General features: G+C 41.1%; 1 protein-coding gene across 13 annotated transcripts in view; it reads left to right on the top strand.

Annotated features, from left to right (window-relative positions):
• The window catches only part of AKAP13 (A-kinase anchoring protein 13), a 326,734-nt gene that overhangs the window by 205,789 nt on the left and 107,556 nt on the right, over nt 1-13,389 (top strand). Inside the window, exon 1 of one of the 13 annotated variants that reach the window (XM_047797886.1) lies at nt 4,852-5,559. The exons of the other annotated variants lie outside the window; for them this stretch is intronic. Within the exon in view, the coding sequence (XP_047653842.1) occupies nt 5,479-5,559 (81 nt within the window). The 5' untranslated portion in view covers nt 4,852-5,478. Of the gene's footprint in view, nt 1-4,851; nt 5,560-13,389 lie in introns of those variants that run through there. 13 annotated transcript variants of the gene reach the window in all.

Genomic DNA, 13,389 nt, shown 5'->3' on the forward strand with positions numbered 1-13,389 from the left:
TTTATGAAGGATAAATGGAATTGTACCTGGCAAACAGGGAATACTCAGTTGTTGTTTTTGTTATTATTATCACTATTATTATTGGCTGCATATAGTGTTCCATGACTGGTGATCAGATCCAAGCTCAGTTGTGGTAACGCCAGATCCTCTAACCCACTGTGCCAGCCCAGGGATCGAACCTGCATCTTGCCACTACAGAGATGTTGCTGATTCCATTGTGCCACAGTGAGAACTCCTTCCTTTTTAAAAAAATATTTTACAAAGTGTTTTTGTTGTTAATAAATCTTGCTCCAGAAGACCTGCCCTAGAGATTAAACTCTCCTGTCACCAGTTTTCCAAATGAGATTCTCATTCACTTCTCTCCCTTTCTTTCCTCCTCCTCTTCCCTTCTCCCTCCTGTTATGTCACCTAGCTGTTGGTAATTTTAGTAAAGTTTTTAACATTTGTGTTCTTGTTCAGTGAGATCTATTTCTTGGGAGGAACACAAGTTTGTGAAGATACATTTTTTAAAAGCTTTGTCTGTACTTTTCTTTTGTCTTTTAGTGCCACACTCACGGCATATGGGGGTTCCCAGGCTGGGGGTCCACTCGGAGCTGCAGCTGCCAGCCTGCACCACAGCCACAGCAACGCAGGATCTGAGCCTTGTCTGCGACCTACACCACAGCTCATGGCAATGCCAGGTCCTTAACCCACTGAGCAAGGCTAGGGATCGAAACCGCATTCTCATGGATACTAGTCAGGTTTGTTAACCGCTGAGCCACACCAGGAACTCCAAGCTTTGTCTTTTCTTACTTTGGTCCATCTTAATTACTTTCTGCCATTGTTGTTAACCAATCTGCTGCTACCAGCTAGATTGTGTTCTGGTTTCTTCTTGAAAGAGGCAATAAAGGGTTAAAGCAGTGGAGCTACTTGCTGCTGCCAGATGCTTATTTGGAGAGAATTGCTGACTGGCTGATGACTTGTCCTTAAGGCCTTCTTCTTCTCCTTTTACTCTTTTATCTTTTAACCATCTTGGAACCTCCAAATCTGAGTGGAAGAAATGTGGGGTTTGGGGGCCTTAGGCCTCCCTCTCCTGGACCAGTAGTGCTTAAACCCCTAAATTGAAATTAAAAAGGAAATCCTAGCTGGAAGCAATGCCTTTGCAGCCGTTGTCAATAATTTCCTTCTTCCTCTTCTCAAATACTCAAGCATTTTATTTGAAGCAGACTGTTATTTTAAACAGACTGGGAGATGCCCAGATGGAGGTTTGATAATAAAAATAATGTATTTCAGTAAATTTTGCCATCAAAAAATGTGTAGCCCTTGACGACTCACTATTTTTAAGTAAATGAAATCATAGATTAATGAAAATTGACTGTGGTAGACATTTCCTTCCTTCTCATTTCCTGTGAAAAGTAGAGGTGGAAAATAGAATTATGCAAGATTATACTACCTGTTTTCTATAAGAGATTTTGAGAAAATTTCTCAATTCCTTTTTCTTTCTCCTATGCATCTACCCACATCCTATGAGATATATGGCAAGTGATAAAGATTTGTTAGTCTCATACTGACCATATCAGATCAGGAGAGAACTTCAGATATGATCTAGTGTCCAACCCTTCTCATGTTCAGTTCTACAAACCCAGTCTGTCAGAGTCAAATTAATTATCCCAGGATGCCCAGTGAGGTAGGTAGCACACCTAGGAATGGAAAGAACCCTTGAGTTTCACCTTGGGCTCCCTACAGAGACCAAGTTGGTCATTGGTGGGTCTTTCAGCCAGTGACACACTATTACTTTATAAGTTCATTTTGGTGTTACAGGTCAAATGTTTAGTAGCAGTAGATACTCTTTCTCCCTCCACTGTCCCCCCACCCCCCTGCCATGTTTACTGGTTTTTGTGTTCTGTTTAAGTCTTTAGTATACCCACTAGGTGGTGTCCCAATTCAGAAACTTTGCTATGGTACTTTAGATAGGGTTCTGTGCAAGCTGAAAGAAAAGGAGTCAGATAGAGTTGACCCATAATAATGCTTAAATACTTTGGGTAAGGTGTTAGATCTTAGAATTAAATATCAAAAGAAAGTTTAATTTGTGAACAGAAATGCTAGAGTTAAAATGAAAATGTGTAAAATATTTTTACACTTCAGTTTCTTGAATCTTTAAGAATATATGTTAGACCTGTGGTATGAACAGACTTTAAGCACTGGTTGCTTCAAGAATTTAGGATTCCTTGTTGTGGTTAGAGAGTGGGATGAAGGACACAGAGAAAAGAGAGATTATAATTAATCTTGTGAATAATTACTTTTGTAAGAGGTTGTAAATAATAAACATGTTTTACTCCAAGCTCAGAGAAGGAGAAATATTCTAAAAAGGAAAATCCATAGGTTGAGACTCTCGTTTGGATATAAAATGATTGGTTTTTGTGTTTCAAAATACTAACAATAACTTCAGTGGTTCCAGATGTTTTTGATAAAAATTTGGAATTGTCACATCAGCAGCAAAAGCACAGGCTGCAGACTCTCTGCTGTGGAGAGTGCTGAACAGATCCAGAGAGGAAAGCAAAACAGACTGTGTTTCCCCACCCAGAGCATTTGTTCTCCAAGAAGGAACAGAATACACAAGAAAGTCCTTTTAATGTGTTCATGTGTACAGAAAGAGTAGGAAATCTAGATATCTAGCCTGTAGCACAAAGCCAGCATATATCAGAAATTTTTAAAAGTTAATTTGTCTCAAAACAGGCATCTGGGCCATTTCAGACAATTATATTTTGAAACAGGTTTCTCTCTAATTATATAAACTTCATCTGGACAGAGATCTTGATCTTTGTTTTCTTTTGTTTGCCTTTGCTGCAAGGCACAGTATATCTGTTAAATCAGTATAGATTATCTACATTTAAGTCAGCAGTTAGATGAAGTTGGGAATAGAAAGACTCTATGGTGATTAAAGCATCCGTGATCCCTAGGGAGATGCCTGGGAACCTTGGAAGCAGGAAACATTTGATTCTAATTAAAAACCAAAGGGAGTGGCAGTGAGGAATAAACCATATTGAGGACAGAGGGGAGGCAGCTTTGTGTTTATATGGGGAGGAGGTGGAGTTCTAACTTATAGCTTGGTGAAAGTTCATACAGAAAAGATAATGAGCTCTCTGTTTTTCCCCACACTAAAGCCTAAAGGAACTTTGTGCCCTAGACCACATAGTTTCAAAGTATTTGTAAATAAAAATCCCTGGCCAAGTCCCACCCTTTTGATAAGCCTGAGCTAGAATTTTACTTACAACTTTGTAATGTCTCTAATCATCTGGTTTCTACCGTTTTCCATATTACTCTAATGAAAAGCAACATGTTTCACCGTGCACATTAGTATCATCACAGAACCAAGGGTCACTGGGGGTGTGTGGGGAAGGGGAGGGGCTGTACACCTCCTGCCTTGGATGAGGCTGTGAGGATTAGGGGGAGAGGGCCCCCCCCCCCACCGAGGCTCTGAGTTGGTTAGAGCCATAGCTGTGGTGTGTAAATACATGAGACAAATGCTTGCATTCTAGCAGGGTTTGCTGCATTGCTCTGCTTTGAGCTGGTTAGCGACTAGAATGCCTGACCCAAGGAAATGGTGACTCACCAGACCTTCTATACCTCTTTTATAGCTCCTGGAGAGCCTTATCACCAGCTCTGTGAGAGTGATAGAAATTTAGATATTGAGTCTCTCTTTCCTTCCAGTTATGGTCTTTGAGCCCCTCATTCACACTCTCTCAGTCTAGCTAAGGACTCCTCTAGCCTCTTGGGGAAAATGTCTGCAGCCTAATGCTCTTAGGAGAACATCTTTTCATTTTTTCCTCTCCCCACTCTTCTTCCCTTTCTGTTTCACTCAGTTCCTTCTCCTTTCCCTCCCAGATCACTTATGACTCAAGTGAGAGGATGAATTCTAGAACAAGTCTGCCCCTGAGAATCTTGGCTAGGGTGGGGCTGGAGGGCTCCCAGATGGTAAAACAGGCCAGCGAAGTAACAGAGCCACAGTTAACATGAATGGAGGCTTTGAAGGGGGAAGAAGTCCCAGCCAGGTGACAGTTCTTAGTCACAAAAAGTGCTGACACACTTACCCATTCATCCCACTCCTTTCCTCCTAAGTTTTCTTTAAAGCCCTCCCACATCACTTCTCTCCTCCCCACAAAAAAAAAAAAAAAAAAAACAAAAAAAAAACCCTGACCTTTTGATGATTTTAAAGCCTTGTCACACAAGGCTTTTGTAACCTCTTCTGGATCCTAGAGACATAGCCCTGAAATATCTGGCTAGCATTTTTCTCATATTAAATCACTGGTTTGCATTTGGCAGAAAGATACAGTGTGTGCCTTGGGTAGTTTCAGTTTCCCCAACTTCATGGGATAGATAAATATGTTGTACTTGCCTGTGGTGTTTAGGATGACACCCCCCTCGCTTTATCACCATACTGCCCAGGCATCAAAGCACTCAGGGTGCATCTGGAAATGCCTGACAGAGCCTTTTTCCTAGGGAACAGCGTGAGGAGGAGGGGGGAGGAAGCGGGTTGGAAAAGGAAGCCTTGTTTTTCTCTTCTTCGTCTGTGGATGAATCATGTTCCCACCACTGCAATTAGGTTTTCAAGCCTCTGGGGCTGCTGGTGCAGAGCTGAAAGGGCAAGTAGTGACGTTCTTGAGAGTGAGGGAAAAGGGGAGAGGGGGCTGGGGTAGGGAAGGGCCAGCGCCCAAGAAGGGAGGGAGCAAAAAGGAGGAGTGGTCTTTTTTTTTTTTTTTTTTTTCCTTCCTCTCCTCTTTTCCCTCTGCTGTCATTAGATATTTTTAACTGAAATCGGAATCAAGCCCTACTGCCTGGTAGGCAAGAGGCTGACTAAAGACTCTTTACTTTGAACAGAATCTCAAAGCTTCAGCTTTTTTTTTTTTTTTTTTCCTCGTAAAGGAAAAATTGATTTTCCTTGTCTTCGTTTTTCTTTTTTAAACAAGAGGATTTAATGAACAGATTTTTTCCTAGCATCCCTTCGAAATAGAGTTGCCTTCCCTTTTTCTCTTTCTCTTTTCCTGACAAAGTACATACTGGATTTTTATTGCCTGCTTTGGGCTATTCCTGCACGTGTGTCGGCCATTATGCGCAGCCTGTTAATTCTTAATTTTTCTACTGGAGTTATCGCCAGTGATGAAAACAGTGTGTGCTTTTCCTTCCGTCAAGATCTGCATAAAGTATAGCATCAGGAGGCATTTACTGTTTATGTTGTAAATTCATCATCCCAGTGCTCTGAAGTTGCCAGGAAGTTCTTGGTTCAAGGAATTGGGATTCTGCTTGGTTTCTTTTTAATTCTTTTTTTTTTTTTTTAGCCCCTTGTGGGTTTTATGCATAGAGGAGTCTGGAAGGCACAAGTCCCCTCCAGCTCACTGTGAGAAATTTGGAACTCTGGACTTGGGTGAGCACACTGGCCCCCCAAGTTGACAGTGGGTACATCTCTTGCATCTTGTTTCCTCTCTTCTGCATTTGGACAAAATGTATGAACGGCACAAGAGGCGCTACAGCCTATGTGACATCTCCAAGGTGCACAGGACTGTGGACGTGGTGTTGCTGAAGGTAAGGGGCCACACTTCATCCATTCCAAAACTCAGGCTCTTGTGTCTTCGAATCCAGTGACTAGGTCCTTGGGAGAAAGGCTGAGAAGTGTGTCGGTCAGAACAGTGAGGAGTCAGGGAAGGGAAGGGCGTTGGGTTGGTGATCTTAAGGTTCTTGAGAGAATATCTGAACAGAAACAGTGGGTGCTTGAGAATCAGCATTGAGCCCCTTAGTGTTTCAGTGTCATTTTATTTGCCGTGAAATGGATTCTTATGCTTAGGAGAACCTCATACCCTTGAAAATCATAGAGGGAGAAATTCACCTTCAGAGTTGCTCTTTCCTGAGATGTCTCTGCCTATTGCTCTCTCCCTGTCATCCCCAGCCCAGGCCCCCTATCTGTGGCATATCCTTCTCTGACTCTCTCCTTCTGCCTCTGTCTCTTAGTCTGTCTTTTGCCTGAATCTTTTCTATCTGTTGTTTCTATAGTCTCTACTCACAACTCTTTAGGGGAAAGATAGTACTTACTTCCTTTGGAAGGATCTCCGGTCAGTCTATTTATTAAAGTGGCAAAGTGACCCTTTCCGCTTGGTTTGACTACTTTTCAAGTCTAGCCTCTGACTGTTAATAGCTGTATTTGTTTGTTTTCTCCCATTAGTAATGTTGGTGTCTAAGCAGGATGGGGGCGGAGACTCTGGATGGCTAATTGCTCACAGAAGGCATCCTGGAATCTAAAATTAGCAAGGACTCTTCCAGCCATAAGATGGGAGTCTGGGAATGTTGGACTCAAGGAACACTTTTTGGAAGTTTAGCAGCTTTCTCACAAAGGCAGGGGAAATTGGAAGCCAACCAAGTGTTGCACAGATGCCAAAAGAACTTCAGTCCCTGAACCTGTGAGGGTGTGGAGCCAGCAGAGTCTAGGCAAAGTAGTAATGTACTGCCCTGGTTAGGGAAATAGAAGCGCTCTTGTATTGATTTATCAATTCAGCTTATTACTTGAGACTCCTTAATTTTTTCCCCCTTTGGTCCATTGAGGCCAAGAAAAATGGCTCAGAAGGCTAGACACAGAAGCCAATGAATAATAACACCAAGCTGTGCGAGGGGCTAGGTAGAGGAGCCGTGATTTGTGGTGGAGTGGCATCACTGTCCCATATAATCACTATCAGGTGGTGCTTTGACTTTCCAGGCCTAGGCTGAGAGTAGTGGGCAACTTGGCATAGTGAACTTGATCCAAGTTATTCATTTTACATTCTCTGAAATGTGATTTCACTATGAAATCACAGTAATGTTTCAAAATTTTTGTCCTCATATATTTAGGAGAGCCTAGTTTTTAGGACCTTTATTTGCTTGACTCTGTGATCTTATCTGTCTAGGGGAAAAGCAAAGAAGGAAAAAGGGAAGGAGGATAGAAAAGACCAGTCTGTATATTGTGAGGAATGTGCTACATTTAAAACAAAATGTGCGGTGCTCTCTACTCGAGGGGCACGAAGGCCTTTACTAGTGGAGCTAAATCAGCACAGGCTTATTGGCCTTGTAGAGACTGTTTTCCAGTTTTAACAAAACACTTCCATATACATTACTCATTTGAGACTGGCTTGTCAGCGGCAACTGTTTCTCCCATTTTCCTACGAAGAGTTTGAGGCTTCTCTTGAGCCAGGGTAAGGGATGTGAAGGACTTGAGCCATGTGAATTTTTTTTGTCCTACAAGGCCACGGCTATTAAAGGACATAATTAGTTTTTTAGATGTACCTGTGTTTGGTTTTTTTGCACCATGCTGCCTTTATATAATGAAAGATTTTTAGTAGGGAAATCTTCACTTCTCAGAAAACAGGCATTTATTTCAACTAAGTAAACATGAGGAATCCTGAAAATACTGTTTCCAGCTTGAAATGAGGCGGGTCAGTTTGGTGTTGATTCTTTGCTGTGAAGATAGAGAAGAAGGCTACAAGAGGGCGACAGGAAGACAGTGTTAATAACCTGCTCCGTGCCGGACTTTGTGCTCGGTCTAAGGGGCACACGGGTCTTCAAAGTCCTCATGTTGCTTAAAGACAGACAGTTAATAGAGAAAAAAATACAAATTATTGTACGTGATTTGATAGAAATAAGCAGTGTGAGACTACAGTATAGTGCAATATAGGAAATAATGGGAAGATCTATTTCAGATAGATCTTTCTGAGGTGCCTTTAAAAAACTATTCTTTAGAGGATAAAAAGATGCCAGCTCTACCAAGGGAAGAAGGTGTGTTCTAGAAAGAAGGAACAGCAAATCCAAGAGGCCCTGCGGTGGGAAAGAATGGGTAGGGACATTGTGATGAGAATCATGAGCAAGGCTTAAAAGAGTAGAGCCGTGACAGCTGTGGTGAGGGGTTTGCTTTGCTTGGCCATGTTACTTCTCAGTTTATGTTTTTAAAAGATGATTCTGGGATGCGGGCATCATTTAGGTTGCCATTATGGTAGTCCAGGCATGATAAAAATGGTTTTGTGGTCTGAAGTGGGATGAAGTGGATATAGGCATTTAATCTGTACATTCCCAGTATTTGTCTCATTTTATATATGGAAAAAAGCGATGTAGAGCATCAGTAATTTTCCAGAGATCTCACAGTTCAGCCTGGTAGGTAGTAGGATGCAGCCCCAGGTATGAATGTTTTCAGAGCTCTTTTTTTTCTTGCTATCCTCTTATTACATGAATGTGTGTTATCAGTTTTTACATATATACGTGTATTTTTTGTTTTAAATTTTTCATATTGGAAGGAGACTTAGAAGTTATCACAGTCATATCTCAATCACTTCTTTCCCTTTGAAGGTATTCCACCTACAGCACTTTGGACAAGTGCATGGTCTCATTTAAATTCATTTTGTCACAGACTTTTTAGCAGATTTCCCCCACAGTTCTTTAAAAAAAAAAAAAATCATTCAGAACTGGTCTCCAGTTATCTTCCATTTTGAATTTCAGTGTTTGTTTGTTTGTTTGTTTGTTTTTAATCAGTGTTTTAAACAATAATTATTGGGCATATAGGCCACTTTTTTTCAGGTGATGATGTATATGTTCTCACTCTTCTTTTCCTGGGAAAGATTACTTTTTTTACACTGAGGAGTTTGTAATTTTTTCATCTATTCACTATATCTAAACACTCAATAAGCAGTGTCCCTAAGTCATATTAAACGCTCAAAATGTTTTGTTAATTGAGTGAGTTAATCTTTTAAGATTTTTAAGTATGGATTCAAAAGCATTATGTTGTGTAAACTGTATTTAATATACTGATAAGGTTAAGATAAGAACAAAGAGATGAATTATGACAGTCATCACATAATTTGGATCGTAAGCCTGTCCCTTTGGTGTCACATGTTTACCACTCTAGTCCCTTCCCTTGACATCCTAATAGTTCACTGTAGATTAGCTTTGAAATTCTCACTCTCTGTTATGTCCGTATACTTTCTTTGGCTCATTCCGCATTCTGATCTGTTCCCTTCATTAGCTCTGTGCACTTAGTTCATGGTAGCCCTTCTGCATCAAATCCTTCTCTTAAGATTTCCCTAAGGCTAGGTACATTGGTCTTATCTCCAGATCAGCTCTTTATTCTCATCATCAACCTACAACATCCTCTGAAATCTTATCTTCTTTGTGAATTTTTTTCTAAATAAAAGGCCGTAGGTTGATAGTATTCCTTGGTCACCCACTCCTCCATCCCCCAGCCCAGTACACAGCACACATACACACTTTCTTCCTCCCCATATTGGTTATCCGTCTTCCCCAATGCAGATATGACTTCTGGGTCTTACAGTAAGTGGTTGGTAAGTATGAGTCACAGGGACAAAATGAGATAATGAAGAATTTTAATTGTTAGAAGAGGCCCCTTGGTATCAACATGCCCACTTTCCCCAGGATCCTTCAAAAAGCTAGTATTGACCTCACAAGTTGGTGAACAATAGGAGCCTTTATCTAATGCAGTTCAGCAGCTAACTCGATAATATTGAGTAGGAGACCGCTCTTAACACAGGAGGACATCAAGTATCAGGAACTTACTGCAAAACTAGCATACCAAGAAAAAGGGGGTCAGAATCTAGGACTGACTGCTAACTTAAACTGATTTTAGTTTAGGGAGCATTCCTGTTTTACTAGTTTTATAACTTTGCGTACTTGGAAAAATACTGCCTCTTAATAATGACATGATTCTTCATGTTACTGATGACTTATTGCAAGTATAATTTGTAACTAGTAATTCAGAGTATCAGATGAATGGTTAAAAGATTTGTACATGTTTTGTGTACATTGAATGAAAATATTTACAGAGCAGGACAACCCCCTCCCCATCCATGTTTGGGCAGGCCACCTGAGCTCATTAGCGAAAGTGCAGGAGTAGTTTGTCTTTAGTTCCAGTGTTTATTTCCAGAGAAACTCACATCATCCTTTAAGAAGTTTACTTGCTCTAAGATGCTTGCATATCCCTTCAAACAAAAGGCATAAGAAGGCTAAGGATTGAAGACAGTAATGCCTATCTGCTCAGTTATAGTCTGATTCCCTGAAAAGATTTTGACTCAAGCATTGGCTTCTCTGTCCAGATGGTGGGGTTTTTACTTCCTTTTGTTCAGCCTGTAACTCTGGCTAGATCTCCTGAGACAGTTGCAGAGGAAGTAAATACAGGCAATGGCTGGGAAGGCTGGGTGTAACCATGAGCTGTAATTTATTAGGATGTTCAGATATATAAACAGTAGCAGAAACACTGCCAAAAACAAAATACAGTTCCCTCTCTGCTGAAAATATGTCCAGCTCTCTTTTAAAACTGATGAGAACACAGCATGGGTCCCAGGCTTCATGATAGGAACCAAAAATTACCTGCATGGGTCTACGTTTCTTTTGAATTAACTTCTGTTATCCCATGTTCTGTATGTACTGAAACCCACCAGAACTTTGGATGTTCAGTATCGTAGTGTCCATGATCATGGACAAAGGGCTAAGTTTGTTTTTTAGCTAAAGAATCGTAAATGGAGCCAGAGCCGGCAAGTGGTTTTTGGTAATTTATTCTTCCATGGGACATTGATATTTAATGGCAGAGTCTGTTTTCCTCGTTTCCAGCTACTTACTAAACAGAATTTCAGAGTCATTTTGAACTATTCCCTCTCCTACTCATTCAGTTGCCAACCCTGTATTTTGCTAATAGTTCAAAGATTCCATAGGGCAAAACGTAGATGAAGGGGCTTATTAATCGTTATCTTAGTTTTTCTCTTAAAATTCAAATGATTAGCAATCCCAACACTTGTTGCTTTCTAGTCTTCTGATTCTGCTGGTGATCAGAATCTTCTGCCAGGCCTAGTCTCAGACCTGGCCAAGAAAAGTGTCAATAGTACAAAGAACCAGCTTATCATCCAGTAGTGCAGAAACCTCTGTCTTCGAGGTCACCTTTTGGAAAAAGAGACTAACATGAGGAGAGATGTTACCATGTATATAATCAGGGCCTGGCATTTTCTCTGACCTATAGCAAGCACTCTGAAAATGTTTCAATTGGAGCCACATGGTGTGGCCTTTAAGTTGCCTCATTGTGTGAGAAACAGTGGCGTTGTTGAAAAATAGACCCGAGACCAGGGCAAATTTATCTGTCACATCAGTGAGTCTGAAACTAGGCAGGAGGGAGAGATGTTTTGTAATCTAATTTATACCTCTTAAACAGCTGCTTATATAGGAAGCACAGTATTTTTCACACATGAATATGATCTGCTTGGCATTACTGTCACTGTATACAGGATGTGGTTGAAAATGCTGATACATGTTTTGACATTCTTTCCACACTCTGTGCATAAGGAGTTTGTCCTCTGGTTAATGGCATTGACCATGATTGGTCACATCTGGCCCAGATTACCGTGGGCTGACCGTGGGCTGCCTGACTTCTCTCCAAACAAGCTTGCTTGTCTGTAACTATTGCACACTCTTTTTTTTTTAATGTGGAAAAATGTATAACAGTATTTACCACATTTAAATGTACAGTTCAGTGGCTTTAAGTACGTTTACATTGTTGTGCAACTATTATATACCACTATCTATCTCCAGAACTTTTTCATCTTTGTAAATCTGAAACTGTGTACCTGTAAAACAGTAACTCCCCATTTCCCCCTCCCCCTAGTCCCTGGCAACCACCATTCTACTTTTTGTCTACAAATTTGACTACTCTAGGTGTCTTGTTTAAGGGAAATCATACTATATTTGTCCTTTTGTGACTGTCTTATTTCACTTAGCATAATGTCTTCAGGGTTCATCCATATTATAGCATATGTTAGAATTCATTTCTTACTTTAAGGCTGAGTAATATTCCATTGCATTCATACTGCCTTTGTTTTTGTTTTTGTCTTTTGAGGGACGCACCTCTGGCACATGGAAGTTTCCAGGCTAGGGGTCCAGTCGGAGCTGCAGCTGCCGGCCTACACCACAGCCACAGCAATGCCACATCCAAGCTGCATCTTCAATGTACACTATAGCTCGTGGCAATGCTGGATCTGCCAGATCCTTAACCCACTGGGTAGGGGCAGAGATCAAGCCTGCATCCTCATGGATATTAGTTGGGTTCATAACCCACTGAGCCACAATGGGAACTCCCTGCATTTTGTTATCCATTAATCTGTTGGCCATTTGGGTTGTTTTTCCCCTTTTAGTTGTGAATAGTTCTGCTGTGAACATTGATGTACAAATATCTTTTCAAGTCCCTGCTTTCGATTCTTTTGGGTGTGTATGCAGAAATGGAACTGCTGGATCATATGGTAATTCTATTCCAAGTTTTTGAGGAACCCCCTTACTGTTTTCCACAGCAACTAGGCCATTTTACACTCTCAAGAGCAATGCACAAAGGTTTCAGTTTCTCCACATTCTCGACAACACTTGTTATTTTCTGGGTTTTTTTTGTCTCTTCTGGTGTGTGTGTGTGTTCAGTAACTCTCCTAGTGGGTGTGATGTGGTATCGCTCCATGGTTTTGATTTATTTGCATTTCCTAATACACATTTACTTTTGCTGTTTGTGTTTTTAAGAAGCCAGCTAGTATGAGCTTTCCAAGCTACTCCACCTCCAGATGTGTATTACCTAACATGAATGCTGCCTTCCATGTGTCTTTTCTCTTGGTGTGTTCTGCCTCTGCTCTCTTACACATTCTTTTCACCTTTTACTCAAGAATAGATGAGGCTAGTTCCAGCCTTTCTCTCAAAATCCATAACTTCATTTAACCATTTGAAAGATGTCTTAACACTTCAGACTCAACACAGTCAAGTAGACGGCATCATCATCGTCTCCTCTGGATTTTCTATATATCCGTTAAATTGTAGATTTTTTTTAGTCCTCTTTCTTCTTTTTTTTTTTAGGGCGTAGTTTATGGAGGTTCCTAGGCTAGGGTTGAATAGGAGCTGTAGCTGCTGGCCTGTACCACAGACACAGGAACACCAGATCTGAGCCACATCTGCAATCTACACCATAGCTCACGGCAATGCCGGGTCCTTAACCCACTGAGTGAGGCCGGGGCTCGAACCTGCATCCTCATGGATGTTAGTCAGATTGATTTTTGCTGAGCCACAACGGGAACTCCTCCCTTTCTCTTTCATCTCTGTGGATTCTGCCCTTCGAACCAGCTTACTGACCGACCTGCTGCTGCTTCCATGCTCCAAAGGCCATGTCCCAGTCTGGGCACATGCTGCCTCCAGTCTAGATTAGTCCAGGCTCCTCCTGACAGGTCTCTGTGTCCTGGATGTCCTATGCTTCCTCCCTCCCCGCTATCCCATCTTATTTATACACTCTACAGTTGCATATAGTTCATAGAATAATACTTATTTTTTTCACTCTTCTTCTTATATAATTGGGGAGTGGGGGTGTCCGCCCTAAAG

The sequence above is a fragment of the Phacochoerus africanus genome, chromosome 9 (genome assembly GCF_016906955.1).
Source record: "Phacochoerus africanus isolate WHEZ1 chromosome 9, ROS_Pafr_v1, whole genome shotgun sequence".
NCBI classification, from domain to species: domain Eukaryota; kingdom Metazoa; phylum Chordata; class Mammalia; order Artiodactyla; family Suidae; genus Phacochoerus; species Phacochoerus africanus.